General features: G+C 42.7%; 1 protein-coding gene across 1 annotated transcript in view; it reads left to right on the top strand.

The window, feature by feature from the left end:
- Nucleotides 1–23320, top strand: part of HPSE2 (heparanase 2 (inactive)) — a 651318-nt gene that overhangs the window by 602599 nt on the left and 25399 nt on the right. The window contains exon 10 of the mRNA XM_008073956.1: nucleotides 19924–20069. Within this exon, the coding sequence (XP_008072147.1) occupies nucleotides 19924–20069 (146 nt within the window). The remainder of the gene's footprint in view (nucleotides 1–19923; nucleotides 20070–23320) is intronic.

The raw sequence follows: 23320 nt of genomic DNA, 5'->3' as shown, positions 1-23320 counted from the left end.
CCGCACCAGCAGCCCGCTCCCCAGCAAGGACATTCTCCCTGAAAAAGCCACATCCACTCAACCCAGTCTGAGTCACCGCCTCCCAAGCAGCTTCTGAGCAAACCCAGGCAAAAGCTGTAAGTCACAGTCAAGAGGCTTCCCTGATGATCCCAGCATTACTTAGCCCCCTGTTCTCACTGTGTTTGGAGAGGAGCTGAGGGAGTTTTCTGGGGTGCAAGGAACTGGGAGGGAAGCTCCTCCTCACTCATACCTCACGGGTCACCATCAGGCCCTGGAGGAAGAAGCTTTATGAGCAGGAACTGGTCCTACCTGGGAGCGTTCCCAGCCTCATCTCCTCTAGGGCTCTTACCGTGGAGTAAAGAAGGGTTTTATGACTGAGGAACCTGCACCTTACAGCATCTGAGCACAGGTGAATAAGAGTCTTAATGGTAAACTCCAAATCCATCCAATTTTCTGCAAAGTCCATATATTTGTCCTTCTTTATGGCTGCATAATATTCCATTGTGTATATGTACCACATTTTTTAATCCAGTCCAGCTTTGATGGGCAACACGGTTGGTTCCATGTTTTTGCTATTGTGAAAAGAGCTGCAACAAACATACATGTGCAGGTATCTTTTTTGTAGAATAATTTGATTTCCTCCGGGTATGTACCCCACATCTTTATAATAAAGAAATAAATTTTTTTTAAAAACGAGTCTTAATGGGAGTTTCCATGAGGGGTGCCTGGCTCCAAAGCCTGAGCTCTTCTGCCTCTACCATGGGTGCATGTGCACATCCAGAAATCCAGCGGGGCTGGGGAACCAGCTCCTTTCCAAAGACGAAGATCACAATACAGGTGTCCCAGGCTTAGAGACTTTCATTGACTGGATGGATGGAAGGAAAAGTTCTTAAGTGAACATCAACAAGGATCAGACATCCTTCCCATCACCACTGAACACTGCACATTAGGTTCACAGGGTACTTCTTTCCCTCCCCTTCCCAGATAAATAAAATATCATGTGCCTGTGTGAATATGTATGAGATTCTCTGTGATATTGTGGGAGGGGAGACACCAGTGTTTTCCATCTGCCACACTCTAGATCAGTGGTTCTTTAAATGAAGGGCTTCCCATGGGACATTGGGCGATGTCTGGAGACACTTAGTTGGTACAGGACAGAGATGTGGCTAAGTATCTCTCAGTGCACAGAGCAACCCCTCACAACAGAGTACTGCCAGGCCCTGCGCTAGGCCTTAGGGTTGGGAAGTGGTCTGTCTTCCCCCAGGTTCCTGGGTCTCTAGAGAAGGGATTCTGCCTCCGCTATCCAGAATTTCCCATATTCTGGATAAAAGGTAACCATGCCTGAAACCAGGAATCTCTCAGAGAATTGGGGAGACCCTGTTAAACTTAGGCATTCTGGCAATCCCAGCGACAAGCAGGAGATTCCTCGTTGCTTTTCTGTTGTGAATCCCACCTTGACACTTGACACTTGATGCTCCACTGATGTGGAGGTTCTGGCCACTGCCCCTGGCCTCCTCACTATGGCACTCGGTTGACTACCGCAGTGTCCCAGGTCTGTTCTTCAAAGTTCAGGCCCCTCCTCACAGCATGAAACCCTGGACAGTGATCTTCACACCTGGAGCTCTGGCTGGGCTTAGGTGTTCAGAGAACAGCAAAGCGCGGCACGGGGGCCCTGGGGCAGTTCCAATGAAGAGGGCTGCTTACACCTCTTCCCTCTCTCCATCTCCTCTCCAGCCAGTGAAGTGTCCCTCCTAGTTTACTGATTCTCACAGAATCATTTGGAGGAGGAAACAAACAAAAAGCGCTGGTTTTCATGTCCAGGCCACAGGGGCTCCGGATTTTTAAGGAAGCTGCATGGTGAAGTCACCAGTTAGTGAAGATGTTTTCCCCCTCTGGCTGCATACTGGCATCTCACTCATTTCATCTGCTGGCGTGTCTAATTCCAGCAACACTTTTAATTTATAGATTCAGAGAACTGCAACAGTGAGACTTATCTACATAATTTTAGTACATTCATTCACTGATTCAACAAATATTTATTAAACTACATCCATATCACTTGGGTAATTTGCTCTCTATCTCTAAGCCTAAGTGTCTCCATGAGCAGGACAATGAGATCATGCACGTGAGGGGTGAGTCCCTCTTAAGCACTCAAGAAGTGTTCATTGACATTGCTCTGAACAAACACAAACCCTGGCTCCACGGAGGGGTCTGGTAGACAGCATAAACAAGTAGACAGGCAATTAGCAGACAGCGTAATCACTGCTTTGGGGCGGGGGGACGGGGGGATGTAGAGATGCAGGGTTTCACAGTGTGCAGTACAAGAGAAGCCCTAACCTGGACTTGGGAGCTCAGAAATTTCCTCCAGGAAGTTTCCGTGGAGCTAAGGGGAGAGGAAGGAATTGATAGAACATGTCGATAGTTCACATTCTGAGTTTGTGCTGTGTGTAGTACCGTAGAAAAGACAATTCAAAACACAGATCTGTTTTTGAATGTACCTTTGAAAGCAGAGAAGTAAAAAGAACTCCCATGTTAAGCCTAAGAAAGTTAACAACAGAAATATGAGTATGCCTCTTAAAAAATAAAAACTTTCTCATTTTAAATCCTCATTCTCGAAATTTTAAAAAATTTCTTAAAAAGAAAATGACCATAATCTACTACCGAGAGATAACTTCTATGAATATTTTCATTTAGGTTAAGCTCCACAGAGAGATACTTTATTTTCTCTTGAAAACAGGATCATTCTATGTGAAAATCTGCTCTTTTTCTACACGCTAGAATGAACATTTTGGATGTCATTATTCTTCTAAAATATAACTTTTAGTGACCACAAAGTATTCATAGTTGGATCTATCAGAATATGCCCACCCATTAATTTATTTGTTGAACATTAATTGTATCCAGGATTTTCACCTTTAAAAATAATGCTATGATGACCATTGAGCCAATTAAGATTCTTTGGTAGAACTGAGTACCACATGTTCTCACTCATAAGCAAACCCTGAACATTTACCATAATACTATAAGAAAGGGATTGGCAGTAGCCAGAAACTGCCAGGGCAGGGTGGGAGGGGGGCATATAACATCAATAAGGATATCTGATCTCAAACCAGGCAAAGCGGGGACCAAAGGGAGCCCAAACTTTACCTGTGCGATGACCACTAGTCTACGTAATCCTGAATTGTACCCCACATCTTTAAATTTTTTTAAAAAAAGATTATTTGGTAATAAGAAAAAAGAGGGAGGGACTGCAGGTCACTTCAGCAGAGAGGAAAAACTGAACACCCAACTTGGAAAGGACAGATCCCAGACAGCTTGGGCAGCACCAGTGCAGAGGCAGTCTCCTTAGGCACCACGCCTAGAAGAAGCCCTCTCCAGCCACTCAGTGGGCTGCTCCACACCACTGTGTGTTCATACTCCCCGGAGAGCAAGCCCCGCTGGCCTGATACAATCACCTCGAGAAGAGTGGGGAACCTTCGGAAACCCTATGCATTCATGGCCAAATCGTCTCACCTGGATGCTGTGACCAAAGCAGAAGGAGCAGATGCTGGAAAACAACACCCACGGTGGTCCCTGCAGCCATCGTGCAGATGCCATCTTGTACCTTCGCACACATCCACGCTGATTCCTTTGAAGTGAATTGTGAGAGTGGAGTTGCTGGACAGTCAAGGCTCCTGATACATATATATGGTCAGGTTCCTCTCAGGAAAGCTTCTTTCTGGAAATGCATTCCTTTTTTTTCTTTTTTTAAAATTGTGGTGAAATATATATCACATGAAATTTGCTGTTTGAACAATTTTTGAGTATACAATTCAGTGGTGTTAAATGCATTCACAATAGTATGCAACCATCTCTACTCTCTATTTCCGACATTTTTATCACTTCAAATAAACAAAAACATTGTAATCATTAAGTAATAAGTCTCCATTCTTGCTTCCCCTGAGCCTCTGGTAACCTTTTTCTGCTTTCTGTCTCTACGAGTTTTCCTATTCTAGATAGTTCGTATAAGAGGAATCATATAACACTTGCCCTTTTGTGTCTGGCTTACTTCACTTAGCATAATGTTTTCAAGGTTCATCTGTACCGTAGCAGGTGTCAGAACTTCATTTCTTTTTATGGCTGAATAATAGTCCATCATATGTGTATACCACATTTTCTTTGTCCTTTCATCTGTGCATGAAAACTTGGGCTGTTTTTACTTTTTTACTACTATGATAAATGCTACTGTGAAGAGTCTCTGCTTTCAGCTCTTTGGGGTGTATACCCAGGAGCGGAATTGCTGGATCCTATGGTAATTCTGTGTTTAACTTTGTGAGGAACAACCACACTTTTCCATAGTGCTGCACCATTTGGCAATTCATTCTTGATACTAAGTACTAGGAAATGTTTCACTGGCAAACCAGACCTTCACGATCTGACTATCCAAGCTGTTGAAACAAGAATAGTTCAAATGCATTTTTTGCCAAAAAATAACTCTCACTGAAAGCGTACAATTAATCATATTTTACAGCAAACTTATCAGTTCTGTTCCTGGCTTTTTGACCCCAGAAAATGTCACGTGCCTTTTTCCCATGAGCAGATGGTGACCTGCCGCTGTAATTTTGTGGGTAATCCCTGATGGTTCTCACTTGCCTATGCCTGGAATGCTGACTTCGTAGCCCACTACTCCTGATGCCCCTTACTTGATGATCTCTTGACTGTCATTCTGGGTTGGGGCTTCACGGGTCTCTGCCTCACCTGGTTCCCTCACTTGGCATTACCCCCAGTGTATCAGTTAGAAGTGTCTCACTCTGCTCTGGCTGCTCCAGGGGACCCCAACTGAGCAAAGCCTCCTCACAATCTTCCTCAGGTCGGGCATTGATGGGACTGAGCATAGAGCAACCCTGTCATTTGTTTTCAAAGTTATTACTTGAAGTCCAGCCATAGAGAAGACTGGGTAGGAAACGCAAGGGTCAGAAGGCCAGACCAAGGGGAAAAGGTACCTCGAGGCTCTCTTAGTTCCAACCATTATTGAGCACCTTCATGTTCTAGGTGCTGTGTTGGGCTCCTGGAATACGTATGTGAGAAAACAGAGTTCCAGCAGCATGAAATTCATAGTCTAGAAGGAAAGAGACATAAGAATCAGATAATTCTTTTTTGGTTTTTTTTTTTTTGAGTTGGAGTCTCACTTTGTTGCCCTGGCTGGAGTGCAGTGGCACGATCACGGCCACCCCAGCGTTGACCTGCTGGGCTCCGGCTACCCTTCCGTCTCAGCCTTCCAAGTAGCCAGAACCACAGGCACACGCTACCACGCCTGACTAATTATTTATTTATTTATTGTAGAGACAAGGTCTCGCCAAGTTGCCCTGGCTGGTCTCGAACATGCCGGCTCAGGCAATCCACTTGCCTCGGCCTCCCAAAGTGCTGGGATTACAGGTTGAGCCACTGAGCCCGGCTGGATCAGATAATTCTACCAGTAAGTGTGAATAAATGCATACTGAATCAAGTATCCCAGGAGAAAGTGATGGTTCTATGAGACCATGTGACACAGAAATGTGACTTCTCCCAGGCAAGCGATAGGGGTGGTCCAGGAAGACCTCCCTGGAAAAGTGACCTTGAGCTGAGCTATCAATGTGTGTGTGTGTGTGTGTGTGTGTGTGTGTGTGTGTGTGTGTGTGTGTGTGTGCTGGGGAGCTGGTCATGGAAAGGGAGGGGTAGGTAAGCAGAGAAATAGAAAGGCCCTGTCCTCAGCGGGAGGGAGAAAAGCACCAGCATCTTTGAGCATAGAAGCCCTGGCAGAGGTGATGCAGTAAGGGGCCAACTCGTATTAAAACCACCATGCACCCTTCTTTAGCCAGCAAGCAAGAGAAACCATTGGACAGTTTTCAGTAGAGTAGTCAAGAAATGAGTGGAGGGGATGTCATTCCTCTAGAAAGGGCGGCAGGGGAGACTGCAGCTTTCAACATTTCCAGAGATGCTGGAATCACAGGGAAGCTTCCCAGACCTGCCTTGCAGCTTCCTCTCTGTGGAGGAGGTAGGAGCACGGGATTCTCTCCCTTACATGTTAGCTCTGGCATCCTGCCACATCTGGTGCAAACACCAATGGTGACGTTCCACTTCATTTCTTCTCGGCTCTCCAAGGTCAAATATCTAGATGAAGCATAGCTATTGGAGTAGCGCCAGTGCCTACTGGAATTAACTGGACTTTTACGACTTTGGAAGTCACACGGGGGCTCCAAGAAGGGAAAATATTGGCCATTTTGCCATCACACTTCAGAGCATGTCTATTTCCCAGAAACAGAACAATACTGATATTAAACAAGCTCAGGTACCTGCAGCAAGAAAAACCATGACCCTCATCTTACAAAGTTGTCATTTCACTCTCATTCAACCCTGGAAGCCCTCCCATCAGCGTCAGGAGGTGATTCTTAATTTGATCATTGAATCAATGAAAGAATCTTTGTTGAATACCAATATCTCTGGCACTGGGAATGCAAAGATAACCCCTGATCTCAAAGAACTGCCTTTCAGCCATCTGTAACCTTACACACACACACACACACACACACACACACACACTCACACACCAGTTATGTTTTTAGGGCAACTTGAAACATCACTGCGGACATGGTAGAATATTTTCATGAAGCCCCAGAAAACTTTCAAGGAATAAAAAGAGGCATTTTTTAGATGCTTGTGTATATCAGGCACTGTGGTGAATGTTTCCAGATATCTCATTTAACCCCTATGTGTAAACTGAGGTTAAAAGGCAATAAATAACTTTCTAGGATTTGAATATATATGTAAACATATTTCAATATATATTTCAAATCTAAACAAGTTACTTCTCCACTTTCCTTTCTCCATGAAGCTGTCCCCAAATCCCCCAGTTATTAAAAGAATTGATTCATCTTCTGAATCCCCAGCTTCCTACTCGCGTGGGGCTCACTTCAGTAAGCCATACTTCACAGAGTTGTTTACATGTATCCTTGTCCTGAGTCCCTTGGTGACAGGAAGGTGTCTTGTTTGTTTTGGGCTACACAGGACACCTTGCACACCACTAAAATGCTTGTTATATGAAAGGATCACCTAACACGTTCACAGCTCTCCCCGGGCTGCCCTGAGCTGAGGGCCACAGCCAATGACCCGCTTCTCACTCCTAGCTCTGTAGTAGATCGTCAAGGGTCTCATGGGCATGCAGTGTAGACAACCCAGTCTATAACCCCAAGCCCTGATCACACCCCCCCCCCCAAGCAGGTTCTCCTGGCCGCCTCTCTGGCCTGGTGGCGCCCACTCCAGAGCTACGGTCTGGTCTGCTCTCAGGAAGTCAGACTCCAGGTTCCAGGCCACACAGGTCCTGACGGCAAGCCAGGGACTGTCTGAGCAGAGACTCCTGGGGTCCTGCATACTCAGAGCAGGGTCTAGAAAGGGGCATAAGCTCAAGGTGGCCATGGGCCTTGGCTCTGTGGACCCCTTGACCCGTGGAAAGGGGTGCAGCTGAAGGAGGGCCACAGCTCAGCCTCGGAAACAAGGGTCTCTTGTCCCACTCCAGATGATTGCAAAGAGTAAATGCGAGAAGCAGCGAGTGAAGTCGTGGATAAAGACAAAGCATTTCCAAAGGGTGCACTGGAGTGGTGTGCAGTAAAAACAATAAGGGAAACTTCGAAACCGCATTTCAGGGACATGCCATGCACATTTGCAAGGCATGGCAATTCCACTGCTAGATTCTTTTTTCTTTTAGTGTATCCTCTGCTTGTTTATCTCTGGCAGAACTTGGCACCAGTCGGCTTTGGAGGGCTGGGGATGGGCTAGGAGGAGGTGGGATGAGGACAGAGGAAAGTCCTGCTGTGGGTGCGGTGATACCAGCACCATCTCTTCCTCCAGACTTGAGGATCTGAGCATTTTAAAAGCCATGAATCCTGGTTCATGCTCAGTCCCTGCATTCAATCAATCACCAAGCCCTGTCGATGTTATCTCCTACACATCTCTCAAATCCCTCTTCTCCCTAATTTAACTTCCTCACCTTAATCAAAACTATCATCATCTTTCTCCTTAACTAACCTCTTAAGTGGTTTTCTCTAATCCATTTTCTACACAGCAGTGAAAGTCAACTTGCTAGATGTAAATTGAATAATGTCACTTTCTCTCTTAGAATTCTGCGGCGGCTTCTCGTTTGTTGTAAGTTGACTCTGAAATCCTGAGGTCTGTGTGAACCGGCCCCGCACCTTGGTCCGTTCTCCCCTTCACCTGCGGAGCGCCAGCCAAATTGGTCCACCTCCAAATTCTCAAACACACCAAGCTCCTTCCCATCTGAGAGCCTTTGAGCATGCTCCTTCTCATCCAAAATACTTTCTGTCCCCTCCCCTCTTTTCTTCCGAGAGAGACTCCTTCCCTGGCCCCGTGGACGGGGTCACACCTGCTGTCATGTGATCTCACAGAGCCCTGCCCGACCCTTTATGACTGTAGGCGCTACCGAAATTAATTTATTGCCTGACTCACCAGCCAAAGGACCGTCTTTTTTGCTGGATTAGAAGCTTCATGATGATAAGAACTGTATTTGTCGTATTCACCACTCTACCCCTAGTGCCTAGCAAAGAGCTTTGAACGTGGCGGGCATTCCATAATTATATTCTAGCACCTCCTGTGGACCAGACACACTCCTAGGCACTGGGCTGTAGGAATTGGTAGCATAGACCAATTAGACCTCAAGGAGCACACAGTTCAGCTGTTGGCTCCGTACATCTGTAACCCTCTGATAGTTTCTCTTTTCCTATTTATTTTGGTTCAACTCACTCCATACATTGCTTTGTCTAGCTTTCAGACAGCAATTGACTTTTTGACAAATACTAAGGAAAAAGAGAAGATTTAAAACCTCTGTCTTTTCAGTGTCATCTGCTATTAGTTTTCCCTCTCCAACCAATAAATGGACACTATTTTTCTTCAACCTCTTCTCATGTCTGATATATTTAAAGAATATCTGTTTGTGTCTCTCTTTGTCCCTTGAAAATTGTAATGCATTCCTTCCTTTGGATTTTTTTTATTATTGACATAAAAAGCCATTGTGTTTGCCTTCCTTCTTAGTGACTCTTATTGTCTGAAAACTTCCCATTATATTCCATCTTTTGTGCAACATCTTTGTTGTTTTTATTAGATATATATGTGTAGTCTTTATTTTTCTTCCTGTATGTTCTATGCATAAACATAACTTTTCTGCCTTTGGTGTCATTGCCTTAAGAAATATGCAGGAATCATTCATTTGTTTAATTTTATTTCCGATCATGTCAACGGCACATATGCATAATAAAATAAAAAGAAAGAGAGGGAGGGAGGAAAAAAGGGAAGAAAGGAATAATAGAGGGGGGATGGAAAGAGGGAGGGTGAGAGAGGAAATCGAATTTGAATCTGCTGAGAGCTAGTTTAATGAAGAAGAGATAAGAACAGGGAGAAGGAGATGGAGTTTGTAAAAAGAGGTGGGATAGATAGGATAGGGAACTGAGTGGAGAGCAAGGATAAGAAAGTGGCTCATGGAGCTAAGTAAAGGTGAAAATTCCACATTGGCCTTGGCTTTTAATCAACCATCAACCAACCCAAATCCTTCACTGCCCTGAGGGAAGAGGTGATAACTAAGAGCAAATCACCATGAGCCCATCTCTTTGTAGGTAGAACAACTCAAAGACATGCAGCCTATGCTGGGTCAATAATGCCACCTTTTGAAAGGAAGCTCTGATAAACACATCATAGATAATTTTTAATTTACTATCTTTTTATATATTCCTTGACACATACAAATGATGATTTGTGCCTCCGTGTTACTTTTGAAGCAAGATAGTACAATCATGCCGTGTGAACCACTGCTCAACCCCCAAACTGAAACATGACTATGAACTCCCAACCACCTAGGATTCCCTCACTGACCCATTCCCATGATTCCTCCCACCCCACCCAATGAAACCACTCTCCTAAATGTATGGTTATCAACCTATTGCATATACACATGCACACACAACGTTATTACAAATAAAGTGTGCTTAAACAATATACATGAGCTGATTGTGGGCAGATTTGTTTAAACACGGAAGGCAAACATTTGTAGTCTGTGGGACACACACGCTGCTACCTGGGCACACACTTTACCTGGGCACGCTTTTATTATGAACATGTCCATTTACCATTTACCTGGGCACACTGTCCTTGAATTGGAGGTAGGGGTGAAAAATGAAGGCTTTTGCTCAACAATGGACACTTGTGGAAGTGAAAGGGAAGAGATTCCTCATAAACTGTTTTCATGGAATATCAGAAGTATGGGCAGGGAGGAAAGAAATTCAGAAGCACTTTGAAAGAACTTTCTCTAGAAATGCAAAATTAGTGAATCTGCCACGAGGGCGAGTCTGGGTCTTGTATTCTTCTTACTATACGTACTACTACAAAGTTAATAGCGAACTCCTAAATATAAAATGTTTTCTGAGCCGGGCTCGGTGGCTCAGCCTGTAATCCCGTGCCTTTGTGAGGCTGAGGTGAATGGATTGCCTGAGCCCGCAGGTTCGAGACCCGTCTGGGCAGCGAGACCTCATCTCTACAATAAATCAAAAAATCAGCCGGGCGTGGTAGCGTGCGCCTGTAATTCCAGCTACTAGGAAGGCTGAGGCGGAAGGATCGCCGGAGCCCAGCGGGTCAAGGCTGCGGTGGCCGGGAGCGGCCACTGCACTCCAGTCTGGGCGACCGAGTGAGACTCCAACTAAAAAAAACAAAAAAATGTTTTCTGATTTAATTCCCCAAAGTGAAACGATTTTTGTGTTTTCTTCTTCATTAAAGATTTATTTTCTCCTGATGAAGATGTTGTAAACACTGTGAAAATAACAAAAAAAAGAGAGAGAGAGAGATTTATGTTCATTATGAACAATCTAGGATAACTTCTTAATAGAAAAAAATTACATGATTGTGAACTTTCACCCACAAAACAAAAAGAGAGAGAAAGACAGATAAGAAGATTTCCTCCCTGGAATGAGTTCTTTTTCAATGTCTTTCATTTTTATGGATAAGAAGACTCGATATCATGAAATTGTAAATTCTCCTCATTTGAGTTATAAATACAATTCAATTCCAAAGTCCCAACAAATTTTGTTGAGATATTGGATAATCTGATGCTGAAATGCTTATGACTGAGCAAATACCCAAGGTTAGCAAAGTCATTTCTGAAAAATAAGATAGGAGAACTTGCTCTTCCAGGTCTCAAGACATAATATAAAGCATTGGGAATTAGAGCAGTGTAGTATCAGTGCAGGACAGAAAAGTGGGGCAGAACAGAGAGCCCAGAAAAAGACTCATGAGTATATGGAAGTTTAATCTAGGACACAGGGCATTGCAGATCACCAAGAAAAGAGAGACTATTTCATAAATGATGCTAGTGTAACTGACTATCCATATACAAAACATATAAAGTTAAATACACCTACTTCACACAATACCCCCAGCTCAATTCTAGGTTGATTAAAGACTCCCCATAAAACAAAAAGTCTTTAAAAGTTTTAAAAGAAAACATAGAATATCTTTATGAACTAGATATAGGGAAAGACTTCTTAAACAACACACAAAAAGACCTAGACATTTACGCCCACTAGATTGGCAAAAATTAAGAAGCCTAAAAGCAATGAGTGTTGGCCAAGATGTGGATCAACAGGAGACCATACAGACACTGCTGGAGGGAGGGTAAGTTGGAATTACTTTGAGAAATAGCTGGGCATCAGCCTACAAAGTTGAATATTTATACACCTGTAGATAACACAGCAATTCCACTCTTAGGTGTATACTCTAGAACAGAGCTTCTTAAACTTTAATGAGCATCAGAATCACCTGGAGAGCCACACAGTGTCAGGGTCCCACCCCTGGAGATTCTGATTCAGGGGGCCTGGGGTGAAGTCAGTGAAGCTGCATTTCTTTGAAGCACCAGGTGATAAGGTTGCTGTTGGCCTCCAGTCTCAGCTGGAGCAACCCACCTCTAGATTTCTTCACCTGTGTATTGGGAAGCAGAAACAAGGATCTCAAAACCACATTGCTTGTAATAGCAAACATCTGCACCCAAATCAAATACCCATCAGTGGAAGACTGGATAAGTAAATTGTAGTATGTTCACACAATGAAGTATTATACAGAATTAAAAATGAATGAACTAAAGCGCATGTGACAACCTGAATGAGTCTTAAAAGCATAAGGTTAAATGAAAAAATTAAGTCACAGGAAATTACACACAGCATGATGCTACTTTTATAAAGCTGACACATTAAATAAGACATCACTTAGGAGAAAATATTTGGATAAAGCTATAAAATGTAAAGCAAGGGAATAAAAACCAACAATGGCAAAGGGAAGAATCATGTAACTCGATGCAGCGATGTGGGTATTATGGTAGCTTTTAAGGTGGATGGGTGGTTTTCTCATGTGCTTCAGAACTGCCATGTAAGTTACATATAGTCTCCTGTATGTGGAAAACACATACACAATACACATCAACTGGAAAAAGTATTTATATGTATATGTATATATACACATATGTATAAAACACTTGTTATATACGTTCTAATCACAGAAGTGGAAGGCAATTATCCTAAAATAATTATAGCTATGAAATAGAGGTTTGCAGCGGTATATTATATGGTAACAGATCTATGACCATTAAACTTTCAAATTTGATATGATCATATGTATCCATAGAAAACAATATTTGCTAGCATTTTTATTCGATAACTTTGAAAATAAAAGTTTAATATTAGGTATAATTTTGGATATGAAGTCATGGAGAATCCTGCTTTCTTTTAGTATCTATTTGATGTGTCAAAAGCACAGCAAAACTATATCGGTTTCTCTAAAGGCTAAGATTTAACTGTAACAAAAAACAGTTCAACGTCATGATACTACGATGGCAAAGTAATGAGGAATTATTTAGAAACAAAAAGACAATAATTGGCACACTCCACACGCCCCTTACTCCCTTACTCATTGTCATGAAGTGTAGTTGACATGGTGTGCTGCCATTGCATTGCTTCAAAATTTCCCAAAGTGTTATTGACACTCTGGTTCATATTGTAAATATCCTCTGTGAGAAACAGAATTTGAAAAGTATGTGAAGTTATTTATAAATAGAAGTGTTCACATGTTTAAGTTCTTATGCAAATGAGATTTTATGGCAAAACTTTTAGTTAACTCTGGACTCATGGCATAGCCTATCAGTATCCTCACACACATCATTAATGACAGAGTCACACTGAGAAAAACGTCTTATATACCAACCATTGCTAAAGTAGTCATTGAGAGTTTGCACTATCAATAGAAACCAAACAATCTGAATAATCAGAAGCAACCTTCTTATAAATCTATAACTGTGTTAACTTTTCAACAATAACATGTTTTTCTGTAACAGCCAGCAGGTATCTCTCTGATTTTATGATTTAGAAGAGATACATTTATCAAAAGATATGTTTCTTGAGTTTGTACAAGTCAAGAATTATTTTGACTTTGAGTAAGTGACCAGATTATATTTTATGTTCTCCAAAGTACGTAACAAAATGCAAATACAAAAAACACATTGAGAGGTGAAAGTATTTAAGTAAAAGCCAGTCCATAAGGTGGCTAAAGGAGACAAGAAAAAGTTTACCAGGAAACGAAAATTATTAATAATTACAATAATCGTTGGATATAATAAATAATAGAAATGATCGTGGAGAGAATGGGTTTAGAAACGTGGAGAACAAACCTGAGACATCATCTTGCAGAGTGAGAAACAAAATGCATTAAAAAAATGAGAAAGGAGATGATAGATGTCAAGAACTGAGGATGGAGCTCTAAAAGACTCTTGAAACAGAGATTGGAGTAACTGGGAAGAGATAAAAATTCAAAGTTGTTTTTAAAGAAAATGCTCATAGGTTGAAGAAAGATCCTGGTCTTTCTGATTTAAGACCAAAAAAAAAAAAAAAAAAAAAACAGCTCCCCTAAATGCTGGCAAATTAATGCAGAAACCAACAGTGATCAGTGATACATTTCTGGTAAAAGTTCAAATATCAGGCATAAAATATGCCTCCTGTAAGCATTCTAGCAGAACAGAAAACCTAAAAAATAAACCAAACAGACTAACTACATATGGAGCAAAAAGCATGCTGCCCTCAGCTTCCCTACAACACTAAAAGAAATGATTTCATTCTACTTGAGGCGGACGTTAAAATTTTTAAAAATGATTTCAAATGATTATTTGAAAAAATAAATGAGTATGAGGTCATGGAAATTCCAATTACTCTGATTCGATCTTTACAAATTATATTCTTAATATTAAATTATTACATGCATCTGAAAAATATGTACCTATAGTAGGTTTCAATAAAAAGATAGCATTTTAAAAATAAATAAGTAAATAAGTATGACTAATTAAGAAAAGTTTCAACAAAGCAAGACAAAATATAATGGACCTGAACCTCTAGATATTAAAATCTAAATTATAACAATTTAAATGATGCAAAACTGATTTTAAAATGGAGAGTTCATGGAAGAAAATAAAGCCTAGACACAGAATTACATGTGACATTTCTTATCAGTATATCATAATATATATATTATAATATCATACACACACACACACACACACAGCAAGTTTTCACTTAATGTCTTTAATAGGTTGTTGGAAACTGACTTTCAGCCAAATGACGTATAGCAGGACCTCAAATAACATCATTTTGTTCAATGTCATTTCATTATAATGTTAATGAAGGGAAAAAAATGGTTTTGTTATATGTCATTTCACTTAAAAATCACAATATCCAAGAACCACTTGATGATATTAAGTGAAGACTTATTGTAAACTTAGTATATGAAGAAGATGGGGTCAGAGAGAGGTTATTCACTATAAGTACTACAATAACTATTAAATTACTTAGAAAATAATGTAGTTAATACTGTATATTAAATCATTTTCAATGAATTAAAAGGTTAAGTTTTAAGATAATATAAAAAAGAACTAGAAGAAATATAAGTGAAGATGTATCTGATCCTTATATGAGGAGGGACTTTCTAAGAACAAGAGGAAGAAACCAAAAGAAAAATATTGATATATATATTGATAAAAAAAAATTCTCCATGCTAAAGAACCATAAAAAGTAATAAAAGTCAAACTACTAACTTGAACAGACTATTTTTACTAAGTGATTTTTACTACTAACATTAAAAGGTGTGTTACAGAGGATTCTGGGAAGATCGCAGAGTAGAAAGCACATGAATCTGTCTCCTCACCCAAATAACAATTGCCCTGGCAGAATCTGTCTGATAGGACGGTTTCAGAGTCTATTAAAGGCTTGCAGCTTTTTAAGGGAAGGCGTGAATGGTGAATTGCAGTTCATGTGGGTCAGTTTCAGCTCTTGGGGGACAGTGAGTACCAATCCCCCGCCGCCAGCCCTGTGACAGAGCCAGCATGCACGTGCTCCTGGAGCCGCCTACACACAGTTTGCAGGAGTAAGGGTGAACAAAAAACACCCTGTCCTCAAAACACCAGGGATCTCTCTTCTAATCTTGATCACTGCTTCCACCACAGAGGCGCAGACATTGTTTCTGCACTTCCCCTTGCTGTGTTGTTGCAAGCTTCTCCTCCTCTGGCTGAAATGACTGCAGGGAACTTAAACGGCTGGTTTTGTTTTGTTTTGTTCTGCGTAACTCCCTTCCAGTTTTCTGGTTTGGTTTTGTTTTGTTTTTTGCCTTTTTCTTTTCGGGAGCCAGACATTAAAGACAGGAGCATTCAAAAGCAAATGCATACATGGGGAAAATTAAAAAGTAACTATACACACCCAGAAAAATGTACAGACTGAAAAAAAGACCTGTGAAGACCTTAGGTTTGCACCTCAGGCTGATCCTTGGCACAGAGACAGCCCACAACAATTTTTTAAAAACCAATAAATAAAAACAGCAACCCCTTAGTGTTGGTTCACACTCCCAGCAGGGCCTTCAGAATGTTAGGTCAGGCCTGCTGCGGTGTGGGTGTCTGGTGTACAGTCCAGTGCCACGAGAAAAATGCAAAGAATTGCACAAAAGTTAGATTAGAAAATATAGTTTATGTAGAAAGTAAATGAGAGAGAGAGAGGAGATTTACCTCCTCAAGGTAGGGAAGGAGGACCAAAGCCAGAAAACATGACAGTGGCCAAAGCTCCAAGAGCGCATGGCCACACCAGAGTCTAATAAGACAATGGCTGCTGGCTGCTCATGGTTGAGTCCTTTTCATCCTTCCCTTTGATGGAGGAAGGTCGTTAAGGTGATTGGGTGGTGGTCTGCTCCACGTCATCATGAAGAGGCAGGTAAGCACAGGTACTGAGCCAGGGGATGGAGAGCAGAGAGAGGAATGGGTTAGTCGCATGACTGCTGCCATAGTGGTGGGGTCTGTCTGTGTCGTGAAGGTCCCAAAGGGCTGATTAGGTTAACTTGGGTCTTATGGGTGGAGGCAAATATTTGGAATAGAAAAGTCCCATTACAAAGTGGGCAAAAGATATGAATAGACACTTCTCAAAAGAAGACATACGAGCAGCCAACAGATCCATGAAAAAATGTTGTGTTTGTTTTTTAATTTTTAGGAGCCTTTGCCCATATCATTAGCATAAGAACTTCATTTTTTAAATGTATTTATTTTTTGAGACAGGATCTTGCTCTGTCACCTAGTCTGGAGTGCAATGGCGTAATCCGAACTCACTGCAGCCTCAAACTCCTGAGCTCAAGTGATCTTCCTGCCTCAGCCTCCCGAACAGCTGGGACTATAGGCATGCGTCATCATGCCCAATTATTTCTTTTTTTTTTTTTTGAGATAAGGTCTCGCTATGTTGACCTGGCTGCAGTGCAGTGGTGCGGTCCTCTCACTGCAGCCTCCAACTCCTGGCCTCCAGCAATCCTCCCAGCTCAGCTTCCCAAAGTGCTGGGATTGTAGGTATGACCCACCACACCCAGTTTGTGAATTTTTTTAATACCACTAAATTGTACACTTAACGGTTAAGATGTTAAATTATGTCATATAGATTTGACCACAATAAAAAAAATTGAGAAAAGATATTAGTCATTAGGAATTAACTTTATCACCCTCTTTCATGCATCTATCTCAAAACCTGGGTTTTACCCAGGTATCCTCATCTCCTTTCTTAGAGAACAGTATGGCAATGAGCTGTTCCATACTGGAATGCAAACTGGTTTCAGGTTAATAAATCTGAGCATAAGTCCAAGTTTACCACTTGAACTTGGTGAGGATTACTTACGTTGATCTCTCTGAAGTGTATTTTTTGTGTTTACATAATCATTGAGAATTAAACATGCCAGGCATGTTGGCTCTTACCTGTAATCCCAGCACTTTGGGAGGCCGAGGCAGGAGAATCATTTGAGCCCAGGAGTTCAATACCAGCCTGGGTAACATAGTGAGACCTTGTCTCTACAAAAAAAAAAAAAATTTTTTTTAATTAGCTGGACATGGTGGTGCACGCCTATAGTACCAGCTACTCAGGAGGCTGAGGCAGGAGGATTGACTGAGCCCAGGAGGTCAAAGCTACAGTGAGCTGGTACATGCCATGCCACCGCACTCCAGTCTAGGTGAGAGTAAAAGCCTGTCTGAGAGAGACAGAGAAAGAGAGAGAGAGAGAGAATTAAACGTAATAAATATCTCATTTTCCTAAATGTGAGTGGCTTGCTTACAAATGTGTCTCACTGTAAGTGAAAACTGCTATCACATAAAGATAATGGCCGTGTCTAAATGAAAGTTTAAGAGCAAGCTTGTTTAGCTTTTTCAAATTGTCTAAATGGAAACCATGGTGTCTGTGATAAGACATTGTAATGAAGGATAAGAGAGAGGAACAAATTGCAGTGAGTTGGAATTGGAGAAACAGAAGTATTTTGTGCTTTTACTGTTCTTGTCTTCTAAATGCTTTGAGAATATAGAAATCAGAAATTAAATATTGGTTAACTCTCTGCACAAAAGCTAATGTTGCCTTGCAGTCTCTGCCTGCTCTCCTCGTTGAATTCCCTGTTTGTCAGCTGCCTAGTGTCTCTGTGTCACAAGATTTGTACTTTGCAGAGTGAATGAATGTGTTGTCCAACCACTGGGGGCAAATGACACTGACTAGTTCTGTGGCCTGAGATGTACCTTTAAACAGTCCGAACCCACTTTCATATCTGTAAAATAAGAATAACAACTCCTGTTATCATCATCATTATATCAGATGAGCTACTGACAAAATTTCAGGCTAATAGTAGCCAACTGAAATATTAAAATTTTGACTTTGTTCTTTTAAAAAATGTATGTTGGCCGGGCTCAGTGGCTCAGCCTATCCATCCCAGCACTTTGAAAAGCCAGGGTGAGTGAGTGGATTGCCTGAGCCTGCGGGTTCAGGACCAGCCAGGGTAACTTGGCGAGACCTCATCTCTACAATAAAATCCAAAATTAGCCGGACACTGTAGCATGCACCTATAGTTCCAACTACTTGGAAGGCTGAGCCAGAAAGATCACCGGAGCCCAGCAGGTCAACACTGGGGTGGCCATGAGCATGCCACTGCATTCCAGCCTGAGTGATAGAGTGAAACGCCACCTCAAATAAATAAAAATAAATAAATTCAGAAAGGTATGTTGCAAATCAGTAAGAAAAAGGTGGAAATCACATTGGAATGTGATAATCACATCAAACGTCATAATCAAAAACATAGAAATTGTAACCAAATAAGAGCAAATTAAACCAGTGACACTTTCTACCTCTGTTATTGATAACGATTAAATATTTGCCATCGTAAATATGAGGAGAATATATTTAACAACCATCCTAGGCCACTGAAAGCTAATTAAAGTAAATGGCTAGGCCAGGCTTGGAAGCCACTATTCAGGGCAGATTTGGGGCCATTCTGGTGGCAAAGGGGCTTTGCGACTTTATTATGATTGAGGCAATCTTCCAGACATTTTTAGTCAGCTGATGCTATAAGTGACCACACAAGAACAAAAAAAGGTCACCAGAAGGCCTCTGCCTGAGAAGATGAAGACTAATAAGACATGGTTGATGGCTTTAAAACATTGAAGAGTATGCACTGAGTAGTATGCTCACTGAAGTCCAGAACTGGGGGCCGGGGTCCTAAACAAATGAGGAAGCTCCGTTTGATACAGTGAGTTATAAACACTGAAGTCATGACCTCAGAATAGGTGATAAGCACTTGCACAACAGAAATGCAAATTTTATATTTATAACAAATACAAAACCAAAATATGATAACAGCAAATACGATAGAAATTAAGTGGTGAATAGACTTTTTAAGCTCAAAAACATGCGTGGGGCAACAAATTGAATATTGATTGATCAGTTACAAATGGATCGTGGAATGGTTAAAGCATCACATTCTTTTTAGCTTAGAATGATTCTTTTTATTGTAGAACTATTGACGGTAACCAAGAATTAGCACCATGGTTTGCAAACATTTTTCTGTTTGGCTTTTTGGTACTTCTGCCTGGAGAAGTTTCATCTCCCTCCCACGGCACTAGTAGTCTTCAGTGACAATTTTGGAGAATGACAGTTTGGATTCTCATATTAGAAACAATTCTGAGGAATGGAAGCCTCCCATTCTACAATGAAATAGAAATCATAAACCCATATAAAAGGAAAGTCATCGGAAAATAAAGGTTTTATTTCATATGTGGAATACCTGGATCCCTTTGTCCATATGCTGTTCTGGGTCTCCCCCACTTGGGTGTCCCTGTGTGGCTGAAAAGGCCACTTCAGACAGTGCCCACTTCCGAAGCACCCCGAGTGAGCACTTCCCTGGGTGACCACGCTTGTGGAGTTGGGGCCTCACCGGTCATGATGCACGTCCCCCTGATGGGAAGTGGTTTCTGGCCCCTGTGTTTGTCACATTTATCGCTTGGACACGCGGTCTCCCTAACTGTCCGCCTCCTCTCTGTTCTCCTAGGATTACTGGCTCTCCTTCCTCTACAAGCGCCTGATCGGTCCCAAAGTCTTGGCTGTGCACGTGGCCGGGCTCCAGCGGAAGCCACGGCCAGGCCGAGTGATCCGGGACAAGCTGAGGATCTATGCTCACTGCACAAGCCACCACAAGTAAGTCTCCACGGAGATGGCACAGACATGCCACCCCTGAGGGTCGTCAGCCCTGGGCCACTCCGGATTCCTTCGGAACTCATCTCAGGTCGCTGGTCTTAGTTGAAAAGTACGTCTGGAGTCACCATCCTGCTCTTTTGTGGGTTTCAAATAATTTCTGGTAAATAACTTTTTCTCCAAGTAACCCCCCTTTTCATGCTTACAGGATTATTCATGAAAGGTTCATAAAATCCTTGCCATTTGTTCATTCACTTCTTCATCCAACACATTTTTATTGGGCATTTTCTCGGTGCCAGTTGATGTAATGCCCGTAAGGCTTTTTGAGTGCCAAAGCCTAAGCCAAGGCAAGAGTAATCAAATCTTTCCCTGTGATCCACTGGGAGAGCTTGAGAAACTAAACCTCTCCTTCTAGGATGCGTGCTGGGGAGCCACACCCCTGGAAACGCAACCCCAGACCAGTGTGGGGCTCCCCAGAACTGAGGTGACCAGCAAAAGTAGTCATGCCAGCTTTAGAGCCATTTTCAGGATTTCAGACATCTTCTCAGCTATTTTAAGAGTTAAGAGACTAAATGAAATCTGGGTTTCCTTTGTCAGGGGCTGGTCTTATAACAACCCTACGTGGTAATGTGGGGTTATCCTTCGCTCCCTCTTTTTTTAACCAATCGTTTTCTTTCATTCTTAAATTCCTGACATTACAGAACTAAGCTGAAATTTACTAACATTCCACTCTTAAATTTCTTATATTTCATATCAGCAAACAGAAATAAAATTCCTGAGCCAAAAAACCCAAAACTAGACTAAAACAGGGAAAAGCTTATAAAACTAAATATGGATTCCAGCATCAACAGCCGAACTTCTCTGTTAAATTCTTAGCAGATGATAAAGTTGTGTAGCGACTGAATACTTACAAATTATTTAAAGCCTTACAAATTCTGGTCAGTGATTATTTACAATCACGGATCAGAAATTACAGTTGGATCATGGGAAAACAGGCAGCAGAAAGGGGTTTATGTGGGAACCCACACTGTACTAGCTGAAGCCCATGCCCTTCTCCGAGGAAAGTCTGGCACTGATTAGATACCGGGCCAGCCTAATACCGGCAGCAAAACCAGTGACTGTCACCTGTCTACCAGAGGAGCGTTCCGCCGGGCTGGCTGTAGCACTGGTTGTCATTAGAGTTGTCTTGAACACAAACAAGAAGATCACTGATCGGTGAATGAAGTCTAGCAGATTAAAAAAAGCTCAAGCATAAGCCCATAAGAGAAGAATTTAAAACCAGGCCGAAAGCAAGACCCATCTGGCTTTCTTACGTCACTTCCTGTTTAAGGCCAAACAGGCTGCCCTGGAAAACAGAATTACTTCTCTTCATGCACCGAAAAGCTGGCAGGAGGGCCGCAGGGTTAAGTCAGGGCCTCCAGCCAGACCTTCATTCCCCAGCCCGGCGGGAGCAGATCAAGGGCGTGGACGGCACAAAGAGCCCGCAGTGGTCAGGTTACACAGATGCTCCTACCCCTTCCTTGATGAGAGAGGGGCCAAGCCAATTAATTGATCACGATAAGATTTTTCAAAGAATCACTCTGAGCAGAGCGGGGCCAGGGGCCAGTTGTCCTGTTGGTAGATACAAGTGCCTATTGTGGATGAGGAGAGGCCGACCTGGGCAGAGGCCAGGGGCTTTCAACATCCCTTTTGCCCAACAGGAAGCTCAATCCAATACCCGTCAGAGAGCGACTGCTTTGTGGCCTTGGTGGGAGCTATCTGATCACCACACAAGGAAACATTGTATTCCTTGTCTCTGCCCCAGCCCTGAGGTAACCACCCAAAAGGTGGACCCCCAGCCTCCAAAGAGAAAAATGACTCCGGGCACCTTCTACCCCTGTTGGAGAGCACATCAGTCTGCGGCCTTTATACCACCAGTCTGAGGACTCAGGGGAAAAAATACCTGCAGCCATGGCTTGGCAGGACTCGCGCGTCCGCACAGAGGCTTCCTCAAAGGGTCTCATTCCGATGTTCACCCAAGCGTTCTTCAGTGGTGTCACTGAATATTCTGAATCCACCATGAACTCAGGGCCAGTGTCTCATGCGTTTTTGCATTCTCGAGGTCTAGCATGATGACTGGCAGGAGGATGAATGACTGGTGAATGCAGAAATAGAGCACCAAGATGCTGCGTGTAGCTATAGCCCTCTTCCACTTGACATTAACGCATTGGGCAGAAGGAAGCGGTGACGTGGAGCGGTTGAGAACTCTGCCGTTCCCTAGCCTGAGGCCTCAGACAGGTGTGAGATCATTTGGATTCGAGACCCTTCTCCATTGCCGGCTGTCTTCTGCTTTCCATGGGAATTCCCCCAGAACCTCTCTGGGGCAACGGTGTCACTGACTTCTATCAATCAGTACAACCTCCCCATGAAAAAGAAAGAAGACTGTCAAAACTCATTCTGCACATGACCCTAATGATAACAACGGGGGTGATCCTTCCTCCCTGGTAGATCCTGGAAGAAAGACCACAGTGGAAGCATGAGCCGGATGACATGCAGATCTGCTCCATGCCCACGGGCATCGGGGCCCGGCTGGGAAGGCACACAGACAGAAGTGTCCGTTCTCCCCTCTGGGAAGCCATGAGCCCTGTCTGTGCCCCTCCTCTGCCCATCTCCCACAGCAGGCACGACTGACTCATTCCGTTTATTTGTGGGCAGTGAGTCAGATCAGATTGGCCACAGTGGCTTCACACCATTCAACCTTGACCGATACTCTGAGAAGACGTGCCCCAGGTCAAAACAGGGATTGGATGAGAAAGTAAAAACTTACTAGTAGGACAATCCAGAGAAAGTGTGCACTTCAATGTCTCGAACACTTGTGGTGTGGGAAACATCTGCCAGATATTTGCGGTTATATTATTTTATTGAATTCCAAAGGTTCATGATGGCATTGAAGGTGCAAAGAATTTTACATTTGGAAAGAGCCCTTAGAGGACATTTGGGCCAGTGTCCTATTCCACACAGGAATCGGTCTTACGTCTCCCTGACAGCCATGCAGCCTCTGCTTGGACACCTCGCTGCCTCTGTGGTGGCCTCTTACAGTGCGGGTCACTTCTGACCTCGTAGCACTGTCTCCTATGATCCGTTTAGGAGAAGAAGTCAGATACTTATACCAACACCAGCAGGTGCTTTTCTGCTTTCTGTTCTGCAGCTAAGAAGTCGGGGCGCCGGCAGAATGACAGTTCTCACCCCAGGTCTTCTTGTCTAAGGAGCAATCA

Source organism: Carlito syrichta, unplaced genomic scaffold (genome assembly GCF_000164805.1).
Source record: "Carlito syrichta isolate Samal-C Ts95f unplaced genomic scaffold, Tarsius_syrichta-2.0.1 Scaffold316221, whole genome shotgun sequence".
NCBI lineage: Eukaryota > Metazoa > Chordata > Mammalia > Primates > Tarsiidae > Carlito > Carlito syrichta.
The sequence above is the reverse complement of the archived record's forward strand: the minus strand, read 5'-3'. Positions and strand labels throughout refer to the sequence as shown.